This window comes from Larus michahellis, chromosome 6, assembly GCF_964199755.1.
Source record: "Larus michahellis chromosome 6, bLarMic1.1, whole genome shotgun sequence".
NCBI lineage: Eukaryota > Metazoa > Chordata > Aves > Charadriiformes > Laridae > Larus > Larus michahellis.
Window position 1 is genome coordinate 42971853 of NC_133901.1, and position 14020 is coordinate 42985872.

At 38.9% G+C, this 14020-nt stretch overlaps 1 protein-coding gene across 3 annotated transcripts in view; it reads left to right on the forward strand.

The window, feature by feature from the left end:
* Positions 1–14020, forward strand: part of BMPR1A (bone morphogenetic protein receptor type 1A) — an 86182-nt gene that overhangs the window by 49906 nt on the left and 22256 nt on the right. For all 3 annotated transcript variants that reach the window (XM_074591045.1, XM_074591047.1, XM_074591046.1), the window contains exon 3: positions 9391–9598. In XM_074591045.1, the coding sequence (XP_074447146.1) occupies positions 9532–9598 (67 nt within the window). In that variant the 5' untranslated portion in view covers positions 9391–9531. The remainder of the gene's footprint in view (positions 1–9390; positions 9599–14020) is intronic.

Here is a 14020-nt window from a genome sequence, read left to right on the forward strand (position 1 = left end):
AAAGGGCGCGTTTCAGCAATTTAAAGTTAGAAGGGCAATGTAACTAACATGAAGAACAAACTTAACAGTTAAATGTAGTTTGCAAAGTACATATCTAAAATTTTATTTCTGTAGTAAGAACACTTTAAAGAATAATTTCCCCTCGCCACATCTGTGTTTAGGGGAGTGTAAAGGAGCAGCATCTGCTACTTCATTTATTTGGCCTCCCCAGCTACGAAAAGGCCTCTTTGGAAGACTGGTGGAGATCACTCCTTTGAGAATATCCATGTGTTATTTACAGTGATGTGTGAGAACAGGTAGACAGAGACTTCATCCTATCAGCAGAATATGGTGCTTCTATGGGCATGGCAAGCAGGTGAGGAAAATGAGGATTAAGGTTTGCCAAGCAGTGTTTTGTATTAGCAAATCGTGATGACATTGAACTTGCCAGTCTTGTCTCTGCTGCTTGTATGTATTGAGCAAACACTGTTAAAGGCGGCTTTTCTCTTGCCCATTGCAATGAGGAGTGCTGAATTTGATGATTTAAAAATTATGCATCTTGCTTATAAAGTAACATTTGCAAGTGTGCTTTTATCTTGTTCACAAAACAATGTATGAATTAATTTGGGCAGCAGTTATCTTATGGGTAGCAGAACAAAAAATGATGTCCATGTTGACAGTTTTAAGCTTTTTGAGGGCAAGCAGTTTGCTTCTTGTGAAATGCTTTTCTTGTTGGCCTTTTTTTAATGTCTTTTTTGGCCTTTTTTTTCACATGTCACTTGCTTTACAAGGGACACTGTAGTGTCTTGGTCAGATACCAGAGGAAAGGGTTTGCAGTTGTATAAGTAGGCAGCAGTGATTCCTGTGTTTAAGGTCTCGCTACTAGCAGTTTGGAGGGGGGTTGTTTGTATTTTTGGCTGAGGGTTGTGTTGATAAGTAATGCTTTCTGTCTGTTCTCACTAATTTGAAATTCCCTCTTCCCAGGGGTAAATTTAAAAAAAAAAAGGGGGGGGGCGGGTTTAAGGTCTTCTTTCTGTTACTCTTTCCTAGAACTTATTTATTCTCTGCTCTATTTGGAAAGTGTATCCTTTAATAACTAAAATCATAACCACAACGTGAGTGTGAGGAGTGAGGGCTCCATGAATAGCATTATCAAATTGACTCTTTTGACTTTGGTAATTACTAATCTATGCAATCGGTTATTTCTGAGCCTTGTCAGCCTTGCTTATTTAGCATTTTATTTATTTTATTGGTTTTTACAAGTCTTGAATAGGAAAAGGGGCTTTAAAGAGGAAAATCTGAGAAAAAGAAACCCAACCCCATGTTTATTCTTAAGGGGTAGAGGTCTTCTAGAGGGGAGCTGGCTTGCAGAGGGGGAAGACAGTATTCTTATGCTAATCCGCGCTCTGGATAAGGAGCAAAGCAGCCGTGCAAACAATGGAAGTGGAGCCAGAAAGTCTGCTCTGCAGTCTAGCACGCCTGGAAAAGCATGTCAGGCTGGGCGCCTAGGGCTGCTCAGGGAGGGGCCCGGGCAGAGGGGAGAGCTCCGCTCCGGCTGCCTTTATGGAGCTGGCAGCTGGCCATAAGACTTGGAAAAATCTTACTACCTAGAAAACAAGAATTAAGGGTGGAAGCGAGGGGAAGCGGGGAGAGAAGCTGTTGCAGTCTATTTTTCATGTTAAAAAAACCAACCCCTCCCCAAACCCCATTCAGCTGCCTCAGTTTTGTTGCTGCTATTTTCTTCTTTGTACCAAAATTGAGATTCAAGTGATGCGTGTGTTTTTTTTGAAATAGTAACCACTTTTTCTAAACAGCGTTCTGCGGGAGAGATGTAGATTTTAGCAACGTGCCCCTACTCAGAAATTAGCTTACACTACCCTCATGTGGGCAAAATGTTGGGATGGGAAAGTGTGCTGGAAGCTGGAGCTGCAGGCTGGCTTAAGGGCGGGGGGGGGGCTTTTGGTTTTCTACTCCTTGCTCTTCTCTTGGAGGAGAAAGCAATGTCAGTGACATCGGGGGAAAAGCATGGGTTTGTATATAGCATGCTTTGTTATTGATTAAATTCAGTATCCAAAAAAAGGCTGTTCTGCTTAGGCACCGTGAAATGAAAAATATGCTGTGTAACCACCAAACAAAATCCCAGTTTCTGGAGAACTCTTCACGAGTCCCAGAATTTGCATAATCGCCTTCGTTTTGGAGACAAAAAGTAGTTGGGGATTTCTTTTTCTAGATTGGGCAAAGGTTATAAGTGTAACAGAAACAAGCCAAGAGCATGGGATCTAAGTATAATAAAAGCTTACACTGTCAGTTTTTTGGTCTGGGGACTTTTTTGGCATAGATTAATGAACAATTGTCCTGAAATTATGAAAAAATTACTGTAAGGTTGTGAAAACATTCATTAGTCGTCTTCATAGTGCTGAAAGGGATGTTGCACTTTATTAGAAGCCCTTCCTATGGAAGCATTTGTACTTTTAAAGGCACTGGCCCTGACTTTAAGGTCCATTGCTCACTTTTTAAAAAGTGAGTAAGTACATATTCAAGATTGAGGCCCAGCTTTTTCCTTTCCTCAGCCTAGGTATGTTGTTTGTATAAAATAATTGTAATTCAGAGCCAAAGTATGCGACAGGTCTTGTAGGCGGTATAGTATGGCCATAATATTTTCAATAGCAACGTGTGAAATTTGTATGAATTTAAATGACTTTTTCTCTTGCTGCTTATGTTTAGTGAATAAAAGGCATTCTTTAAATAATTTTCTTGGTGAATGAAATTTAAAAGGTTTCAGTTACATTCTCAGTTTGGATTTGTTAGATTTAGAGATGGAATGTATTACATGTGGAGACTTTTCTCCTCATTCACATTGACTGGTATGACAGTAAGGAACTAGCAAAAATGATAAATAGATAATAAACACATTTAAAAATGATAGCTTCTGGGTAGAATAGCAGAAGTTGATGTCATTTGTAGTAGAAGGAGCACGGGTATCCGTTTGCCAGTTGTCTTAAGGGCAGAAGCTCTCACCCAGCTCATCACCAAAGTGATGGAGTTGAAAGAGGGGAAATGGGTCAAGATGAATAAAAATTGTGTAGCGAAATCCTATTTGAATACACTCAAATAAGAGAATGTGTCACGTTTGTAACACACTAGGATATGTCTGAATACCTGATGGCACTGGGAAAGCAATGTTACTGAATTTCATTACTGTTAATTTAATGGCAGAAACTTTTTAGCAGTTAGTTAATTGGAATTCCAGAGTAACAGTGAGATGGGCATTCAGGAGTCCAATGAGTGGCGTCCCCAATTACCTAATTGTGCTGGGCATGGTAAAAAGCAGCTAGGCTTTAATTTCTTCATGGTTAACAACTTTGTTTATGAAACAGACGGATCTATCATAATTTAGTAGTTTGGCTTCTAAATTCTGCCGTAATGTACACACATTTGATATTTGCAAGCAGTGTGAAATCTTCCTTTTTTTTTTCCTGTTAGATTTCTGTTACAGTATCCTAGGTGGATTTTGGTGACTTTTCTTTCAGCTGTTCAAAAATTATAAGTCCTTTTCTAAGACTGTGAACTCTTGCTGCAGAAAGCAGTTGTTAGGGCCTCGTGGTTTTTGAATGAACAAGCCCACTGTTGCAGTACCTGCATTATAAATACATGGTTATAAATGTCCTACAAATAGAACTCAGATATTTTTTCATTTCAGTGTTTTGAGAGGTATGTAATACACACACACACACGTGCTTAATTTAACATTTTGTAGCAGTTTGTAGAGGGAGAAGACATTGAAATAACTTACACAGTCTTTTGGCTTTTAAATTTATGCAGTCACTAACAGTTTTAAATAATTCTAATACAATCCATGGTTTAATGTAATTATTTTTGTGAGCTTGCACAGATTAGTGCCTAAACAAATAGGGCCTTATTTGAAGTAGTTTTTGTTGATGGCCATGCAGCCAACTACCTTGCAATAGCCAGCAGTCTTCTCCATCGACTCTGTGATTTTTTTCATAGATTTTGATGGTGGATTTACCTGCATTTTTAACTTAACATATTTGACAGCACCTAAGCATAGCTAGTTCAGCTGTTTCAGTGTGACACTTAAACAATTAGCGTAGGCATGCCTTGCAATAAAGTATTAGAAACACCTTTAAAAAATGTTCTTGTACAAGTATTTGACAGAATTACACCGTAGAGAATCTGAAACTTTTATTTTAACTTTCTTCTTGTTATGGATTGGTTAAATTTGACTGTTTCACTTTGAATAAGATGAAGTTAACTATAGCTCTTTTTGTATTAAGAATAACAGGAAGGAGACGCAAGGGCTCTCCTGGATCAGTCTGCTCCCATCCTGTCACCTGCAGCTACGTGGGATAGTGGCCCTTGTAAACTAAGGACTAATTAAGTTTTTGGACTCCTTTTAGTTTGAAAATCTGCCCTAGAACCTTCTAACCAGTGGTTAGGAATTGTCTTCTAATTTCTGATCTAAGTGAATTTTAATGGCCAATCCATACCTAGTTGTTGTTGAACCAGTAATTTTCTTCAGGTTGTAGTGCTTTCTGTCTTTACTTGCATTTATTCCCATGTTACATTTTCAAAGAGTAATCATTTCCCTGCCAGCTTTCACTGTATTAATCTTTTTCCTTTCTTTTTGTCTCCATTCACAGGACTTTCCTGTTCTCCAGATAGTATTATCAGTCCTCCTAGGCATATGTTGAATTTATCAATCGTACTGTCTCTGCTGTTCATGTTTTACCGTTTCCCCTGGGAAATTTCCCTAGGAAATCCTAGAGTTGTGTCTGTCTCTTTCTCCCACCAGCACCCATTGGATGTGTCTGATGTTGTGTAATCAGTTAGTGTACTTGAGTCCTTGGAGGTGGCTATCCCCTGTGTGTGAACTCCTAGTCCATGTGATGCAGAAACTCTTCAGAGTTCCCGATATGCATAACTTAAGCAATTTCATGCTGTTGTATTTAATTCCATTTCTGTTACTTCAGTTCTTCATGTGGTCTAAAGCTTCCTGCATAAAAACAACACTCAGCTGAATTGACAATTCATGTTTGTCAGCAAGGTTTATCAAAGTTTTACTTTTTGTGTTTAGTTCATTAATGAAGAGAGGTAAGTGTTCTTGAATCAAGCTGATTCAAGAATCAAGGTCCTTGAACGTCATTTGAACTACACTACTAATCTCTGTTCATGAAACTAGTTGTCATTTGCCCTGTAGTGAATTCTTTACTGTTCTTATAACCACTCTTTTCTTCATCCAAATTAATAATTTTCTTTGTGGCACCATATCAGGTTTTTCTAAGCTCTGATAGAAAAGTTGTTGTTGCATACTGGCTTAGATTGGCAGTCCAGTTCGTCTCTGGCATTCTGTTCCGCCTCAAAGTTGTGTTCAAAACTGTACATGTGATTGAGGTAATAATATGCTTACAGTTACCTAAGTCACTTCTTGCCCCCATTACACATAGGAGAGGCATTTAGTACTTTTCGGTTTTGCTCTGGCAAATACTTTTACTTGGTATTGTATGTACTGCTGCAAATGTTTTGAAACATCTTGTGTGTTGAAATGGATTTAATGTTCTAATGCTTGTGAAGTCTGAGATTGACGTTTCTTTTTTCATGTGTTCCCCGTTTACAATACTGTCTTTGTGGTTACGTTCAGTATTATCATTCTTTATTGAAATTTGGGACAGTGCAACTCATTTGGTTTGGGGATCATGCTGTTAAAAATATTACAGAGCCACATCTAAAGAACAGTTACTACTGAACTCCCTGCTTCCAGAATCTTTTTGGACCATATGACAAATCTTGCATACTTTAGCTTCATATATTTGGAGTCATACAGAGTGTAGGGCTAAGGCTGCCGTGATAGTGCCATGAATTCACAGCTGAGTTCCAGTTCAGAAACTCCCTCTCCCCCATTTTTAATAACAAAAGTATTTTCTCCAATAAACTATTTTTAGGAAGGATAATAAATTACACTGTAGACAAGTTGGGTATTACAATTGATGAATAAATTACTTTTTAACGGATTATAGTTGAACGCTTCTTCATGGCTACAGTAGGAAAAAGAGAGAGATTGAGGGCTTTGAAATCAACTGATTGGCTTATGGGTTTGAATTTCTTCAGCATTGCTCTGGCAGGGTAGCATTCCAGGTGTTAATTGCTGCTTTAACACATTTGAAGTAGTCATTTAGTTGTGTCGTTCTACACTGTTGATATGAGGCAGGTTTTGGAGACATTCCAGCTGTTGCTCATTTTAGGTAGTGTGCCTTAGCAGGGCTACCAGTCTTCATCTTCAGTGGGAATCCAGAAGGGGCTCAGAAAAGGTGTCGCTGTGGCCTCTTCAATTTTGTCAAATGTGTTTTTTGTTGTTGTGGTTTGTTTTGTTTTTAGTTTTAGTTATATTCATAACTGTGTCATTTTGGGGTGTGGCATTTGTTAGAAGCACTAGAACAACTAGTCAGATTTTTAAAACTTTTTTTTTAAGCTGTTAAACTACATAGCTATATTGGAGTGCCAGGTGATTTTAAGAACGAAGTGTTTTCAAACAGTGTCTGTTTCTGCGAAAGAGCAACATAGGCTGTTAGAGAACTAATTGCCTTAGTTTGTTTAGCTTAGAAACTTACATGAGAAGAAGGAAGAGCAGTTGAAAGGATGGGTAAAAAATGCCTGAAGTCTCTTCTGATACCTGTGACAGGAAAGCTCTGCTGAATTGTACTGTGGTGACTGAAAAAACTGCTTCAGTCCGTCCATGTGGTGTTTTTGACGTAGCTTTCTTGCTTCTGTAGTGTGGGTGGTAGAATAGGACACGTGTCCATGCTGAAGTTCACGTAGTTCGTATTGGGGCATTTTATGGTAAATCACTGTTTTTACATCGGTGACTTAGTCCCACCTGCCCATGGGTGAAATGTTCCCGTTAGTGCTGTGGGTGCAGCAAGGCTCATCAGGGCTTGTCTGCCGAAGCCTTGCCACCAGCTGCGGGGCTCTTCTGGTAAACTTGACACAGGCAGAAGCACCAACAGAAAGAAAACTTAAGTAATAGTATTATGGTGTCATACATGCATTTCGGGGGAAGAGAAGGGAATTACAGCCCTGCTGGGTTTTGCTTTCCATTTTTGAGGTATTCTTTTAAATGCTGATAAGTGTTCTCAGAATGATTGTAAAATGGGGAATTATGACAGAATTTCTTCTCAGTGTCATTTTATTACATGTTTTTATATATTTACACTTTAATACATGCATATCTGTGAAAAGTGAAGTTTTAGTGAAAGGAAGATTCAGGTACAAAATACTGTTTCTAAGTGGAGAGCGTTGTTTTCTTGAACAAGCTTGGACAACATTTTTGAAAACTGCCTTAGATTGTCTCACTGAACAAAAATCGCCATGAAATTGGCAGTGGGTTGCATTAAAAGGTTCTCCTTTTTCCCCATTTCTTCTTCATTTTTTGACGTACTGTGTAGTTGAGTGGTAAATACACGTTGCGTGTTAAGTTCCCATGCCAGTGTATGCCCTCTTACCTTACTGAACTGGGGAGCGAGATCCACCAGTTTTCTGAAAGTTTAAAACTTTCCTGCTCTTGAAATGTGGAAGAGTGAGACTGTGTAGTCCATACTGAAACTTGCATGGAGAAGACAGACAGAAATGATTTTCAAGTATAATTTAAACAGACTATTAGTGGGGTGGTTTTTTTCCTTGATGGACTGCAAAAATAATACTGTAAAGAAAGCCTTTGTTGTTTCACTACGTGCAAGCAGTTGGCAGTGTTCATCTTCCACGTGTTTTATTGAGGATGGAGGTGTGTGTTGGAGTTCGGAGCGTGAGGAGGTGGGTGAAGCGCGTGGTGGCGAGGCTGGCTGCGGGGATGGGTGAGCGCGGCGCAGCCTGGATGGCAGCTCGCCCCCGGCCTCCCCCGGCGCGGAGCCGCTTTGTGGCTTCATTAGGGAGAAGTCAGAGACGTGTGAAAAGTAGGCCAGGGGTCGGGGGCGGCCTGCCCCGGCCCCGCCGAAATTGGAAGTGACGGACACCTCCCGGCTCGGCCGCTAATTTGCCTCCATGTTAAATGCCTCCGGAGCACCAATTAAAATGAAAAGTTCTTGGGTCTCACCGACGGACAGATTGAGTTATTGATGGTGGAAGCGGCCACCAACAGTAATTGCAGCCCATCCCCGAGTGAACGCCAGTTCTGGCATTCATGAGCAGCGCCGGGCTGACAGGGGTCAGGGGGGTCAAGCTCACCGAAACAAGAGGCCGAGGAAAGGCAAAATCACTCCTCTGTTCCCCTTTGTGCAACGTCGCTTTTGTTGCGATTAACTATTTAGGTGTTCGAGCTGCTTTTTAGTCCTTTGAGGCCCAATTATGCTTCCCTTGTGAATCGCTGTAGAAAGTTCGTTAAGCAGAACGTGACCGCAACTACTGCAGTCTGAAAAAGTAACTTCTTATTCAGTTTGGCTGTCTTAGCTATGTGCTCATCCACTGCATGAGTAGGATTATATTTTATTTTTGGAGCAAATGGCATGTGCGTATAGTAGCATAATTTTTCAGGAGGGATTAATTTGCACAAAACTTGGAAATCCAGAAAGACACCGGGATTTTGAATTGGAGTTAACAGAGATTAATAATAAATGTTCATTGGTGTTGTGAACTGAGCTAAATTTCTATTCTCCAGAAAACACTATATAACGTGGTAGTCAACAGGAAGAAGGACTGGAATATAGTTGATGATAAATGAGAAATTAATTTCTTCAGTCAAATGTTAAATGGGATTGTGGTTGTTTTTTGTTGGTGGTTTGTTTTTTTTTTTTTATAAAGACGTACTAGTCTATAAGACAAAAGTAACACTGTAAGTAAATCAGGTAACTAAACCAACAATTTTAATACAAATTTAGCTTTCATCTAGCAGAGAGGCTGGAATTTTATTGCAATAAAGGCTTCTCTGCAAGCATTTTTCAACTGGTGGCTCAACATGGTGTTGCTTTTTTCCCCCGTAGTATTATTGGAAGTCACTGCTGAGTTTCATTTTAAGAAAAATAGTATTTTAAGTTCCATTAAGAAAATAGTTTTCAAACAGATTTGCCCTTTACATGTTAATACGTTGTTTTTACCTATGATAGCTTTCTGTGAGTCTAAAATATATGTCTGTGACTAGTGAGTTACCATATCTAATATTTTTGATAGGAATGTAAAAACATTCCTGTGGGTTGTTACCAAAAATGCATATTTCAGAAGAAGCCTACTGTTCAGTTGGATAGTAAATATGGATAATAATTTACATTCTTAATAAACATATGCTTTTTTAATTACTTTTTTGCAGTCGCATGGTTGTGATCAGTGCGATGAGAAATCTTGAGGGGTTTTTTCTTGCTTCAGAAATGCAAGGAGTTTCTTAACGCTTTGTTTTGCTTTATTTTTCAGGAAACGAAGTTGGAAAAGTTACAAAATCATCTTTGCAGTCAAGCACCAAATCTTGTATTAGGCTTCACCGAACAGACTAAGCTTAACATTTGTCAAGCAGAGAGGCCAGTTGCCTTGCACAGGAAGGATTAACAGTGAACAATGACTCGACTGAGAGTTTATGAGCGATTCCTTGGAGCCTACCTGCTTATCATTCTCCATGTTCAAGGTAAATATATGCTAGTTGGAAAAAGTTTTTGGTTTTCATCTGTAATGGAGATGTATGTATTCCAGTGGTTGGGGTAGGTTTTTTTGGTTTGGGGTTTCGTTTGGGGTTTGTTTTTTTTTTTATTATTTTTTTTATTTTGGTTCTTTTGCAGGCAGGTGGCTTATTTGCCTGACATGCCATATTGACACTTCCCTAAAAAGGACATTACAAGCATCATGTGTTGTTGTAGTATAGGTTATAGATTAGGTATATTTTAGCAAATGCTTAAATAGAGATGATACCAGAAGAGCATAGTACGGTTTCGAGCAAGTTATATGAGCAGCAGAATTGAAGGTTTGACTTTCTAAATTTCAGTTTCCTATGTGTGCATCTTTGATCCCTTTAAACTTGACCCACTGAAGAAATTGCGCTATGCAGTTCCCCATGCCTTCAAATGCTCCCAGCAGCCAAGAGATAGTGGGGCATAATGAATCTAAATAAACTTATTATGCCTACTCGATGGGCTGAGGTGAGGCTATGTGATGTTCACAATAGGCTGGTTTTCAGTTAGTGAAGATACTTGTTTGTGGTGTTCACAATAGCCTCGTTTCCAGTTAGCAAAAATACTTGTTTTGTACATCTGTTGTCTTTCTAGCCACCAGTTATCAAAAACTTCTGGAAATCCGATTATCACTAATCACTAGGACTTCAACTCCTCTGTCAAATCGGGTTGAATTAAAAAGAAAAGTACTGGGAACTGACCAATGTGCCTTTCTCAAGCTCTGTCAGAAATTGAAGCTTAAGTATAAAGATTGTAACTAGTTTGTGGGAAAATCTATTCCTTACTCCTTATTGGCACCTGACCCTGGCAGATCTGGTTCTGTAATTGCTTGTAGTTCGGAGAAGTGTCAGCATAGCAGAATGGTATCTGAGCTGTAAGTGATATCATATTCTCACATTTGGGATGTGAACAGTAGTGCTCTTCATGTCCATCAAGTGTGTACCTCCGTGGTTGGTCTCTGTGTAAGATTTTTTTGTTCTCCCAGCTGTGCTTCTATCACATGTTTGAGTATACAGAGCTTTCGGTCTGTGGGAAATAGACAAGACTAATTTGGTACTGCCATTTTAATACTTGAATGTAAAAAGTTTCGTATTCTTTTTTCATGCTTATATCAATTACTGCTTAGTGCTTGATTTTATTTTAAGATATTCTTTGAGCTATTTACTTTCAAGAATAACGATTCAATGAACCCATTAAAATGGGGAGAGAAGAACGCCTTGTAAGTACCTAAATGACAATCTTTGTTCTGTTTGTGATGAGTACCTGCACTACTAGATTAAAGGATTTAACGGGACTGTCTCTTATTGAGACTATGGTTGATACATAGCTTGACACTGATTTTAAGAGCAGACTTGCATCAAGTGTGTAATGGCCTGCCCCTATCAAGCCACTTGATTCTGCCTCTTCCCCTGTGCTGGTATTTATCCTCTTGTAACGAAGTGCCAATGTGTATTTGGGAATTGCTGGAGCTTCTAACCTGGGTAAGGAGAAGCACTTAGAGAAAAAGGACATACCCTTAAACATAACCCAAACCTTTATTAAGTGGTAAATATAAATGACACTGAAAATATTTACCTGGAATTGACCAGGGATGAGCTGCCAACTACACTAAGACCTGAGTGAAATGAATAGTGCCTCAGTGCAAGGAGGATCGTCTTTAAACCCTTTCAAGTACCATCCCACACACACATTCAGAGCTAAGCTTTTATGGAACAGGGGTCCTCTCTCTGGATCTCTGCAGAATTGCAGTTTGTTAAAGGTATTTAAAACTGCCATTCTTCCTTTCAACTTTTCTGTGGTATTCAGTCCAGGAGGCTACCACGAGCACACTGAAGACTTCTGTGTCATTGAGTACAGCCTACAGATTTGTAAACACTTTTCTTCCAAAACTGGACAAGTGTTCCTGTATAATTGCCAAGTTACTTGAGTGCTTTCATCTTTTTTAGCCTGCGGGGGCTCAGAATAGTGTCGCCTAACTTCTAGGAATGTGCTTTAAGCACTGATGTTTGGCTGATTTCACTCTGTGTGTGTGCGTAGGCGTTCACACATGTATTTCAGGAGTGCAGAAGAGCGTGGGTCTTGGTTTGAACCTTTGCCATTGCAGCAAAGATTTCAAGGTTGAAAGCAACAAATGAACATAAATCCAGTATTCTTCCATCTTCATTACATTAGTCAAGTTGGAAGAGGGAAATTCTCAAGAGCAGTCCCTCTTCCTGTTGTGGACATACAGTTTTTAATTGTTGAGAAATAGCTCAATCTATTTAGGCAGAAATAGCCTAGTTTGGATATAGTTGAAGTTTATAGTACAGATTTACAAATATTTACAGGTAACTCTATGGTGATTAGGTTGGTAATGGGCACATATCGTAATAAAGGAAATTTTGGTGAGAAATCAGGAAAGAAATTTTTGCTATGAATGTGGTTAAGCATTAGAACAGGGTGCCTTGAGAGATTGTGCAATATCCATTCTTAGGGAGAGTCAAAACTTGACCAGAATGACTTTGACCAACCTGGTCTAACTTAGAAGTTGGTCCTGCTTTGACAAGGTGGTGATATCAGGTGACTTCTAGAGGTCTCTTCCACTCTAAAATACTTTCAGGCATAGCAATTTGCAGTGGAGCTTGTTCTACTAGTATTCAAGCGGTTTTGCTGCCTCTTGTAGAAGATACCAGGTTCTTTCCTTGAAGAGATTGGGAATTACATGCTTTGTTTTTATGGAAATCATGGTTACCCCTTTGCATTAGTCAATATTCATCATTTTATTCAAAGGCGATAGCAACTGAAGGACCAATTTTTTTCTCTCTAGATACAAAAATAATAATACAAATATACAGGTCTTATAGTGGGTAAAATTTAAATTGCATTAACTCCTGCCATGATCACATTTATTAATAATGGTTCAGTAAATACCTTCTAACAAATAATATCGCTAAATAAGGTTTAAAGACCCTGTAAAATCTTTTTTTCAGCTTCTAAAGAAGAAATTGCCTTGTTTTAGGCATGTTTCTAACTTTCAAATCAATACTGACTGAGTTCTGAAAGCCATGGGAAAGTTGAGCTTGCTGAAATGTTGTTGGTTCTTTGATGCAAGTTGCCTGAGGGCTTGTCTTCAAACATATGAAATATGCTTGGTTTCTAGAGGTGGTGAGTAGAAAAACAGTCAAGTCTCTCTGCTTGTCCCCAGATTCATGGAGGAGTTGTGTTTGGGGGGAGGAGGAAAGAATAAAGTTAATAGTCAACAAGTATTTCAAATTTTTATAGGAAAGAGGAAATCAAAGTGAAAAGTCTGAAAAGTGGAAATTGAAAGTGAAAAGAATAGTTTCAACAAGGAAAATATATGCAGGATGTGACAAAAATGCATCATAAAGGAACCAGTAGAGGTGGAGAAGACATGAGAGGAGTTGAAGAGAATTTGTGTGATTTACAGAAAGAGGAGGGAAAAGCAGAGAAAGTGGAGGGCACCCAGCGTGTGTGCTTTCAGTGACTGGCATCCAGTGTAATTGTTTGCTCCCTTGCTTGTTTTGGGGGCTTCTTCAAAAGAGTAGGAATCTCCAGGCTTACCAAGACCTGAAAGAATGATAATAGCAAGTGTGTCTGTATACATGCATGTATATATACGCACTAGATTCCTTAATAGGCAACTTAAACGCAAGTGGCTGCATGTGTTGATTAATGTGAAAATATTCTTAAAGAACAGCAGAACACAGAGGTCATTCCATGAAATTATTGGTGAACAGCTGCTTTTTCTTAGGTTGCTATTACAGAGCAGGGGGACACAGTGGTTACCCTTTGGATTGTGTCTTCTTTCTAGGTTATGGGACTTTTTCACTTATGTTGGGAAATGTTTGAAAATAAACCTGGGTAGCAGATGGCTAGATTTGATAGCACCCTTTTCAAGAAAACCATTTTTGTATTTCCTTTTTGGCTGTGGAAGGCCTTTGAAGTATCTTTAGACCGGTGAATTGCTCTGCATCTTCATCCACCTACTTTTGCTCATCTAAGGCAAGGGTTTATCAGCTTCAGTCGCAATCAAGGACTGTGGTAAATATGCTTTTGTCTTCCCACTAGTGCAGGGGTTTAGTTCAGATGACCAGTCTTTCTTCCGAGTAGAGTTCTTTCTTTGTTTTTATAATGCATCGATGAGCGTAACTAATCAATGTACGTAATGATGTAGTTAAAGAACTAAATGTATACTTAAACATGTTCTCTTAAATTTTGTGCTTCATTACTGTCAGTTTCCCATATGATGTAATGTTAGATACGTGGTTCATCCCACCTTTATGTGTTCTTCAGAGACACCACAGAAGACCAGTATTCTAATCCTTGTAAATTAGATGACTAAAAATGTGTTAATAGTATTCAATATGTATGAAGAAAGGTTC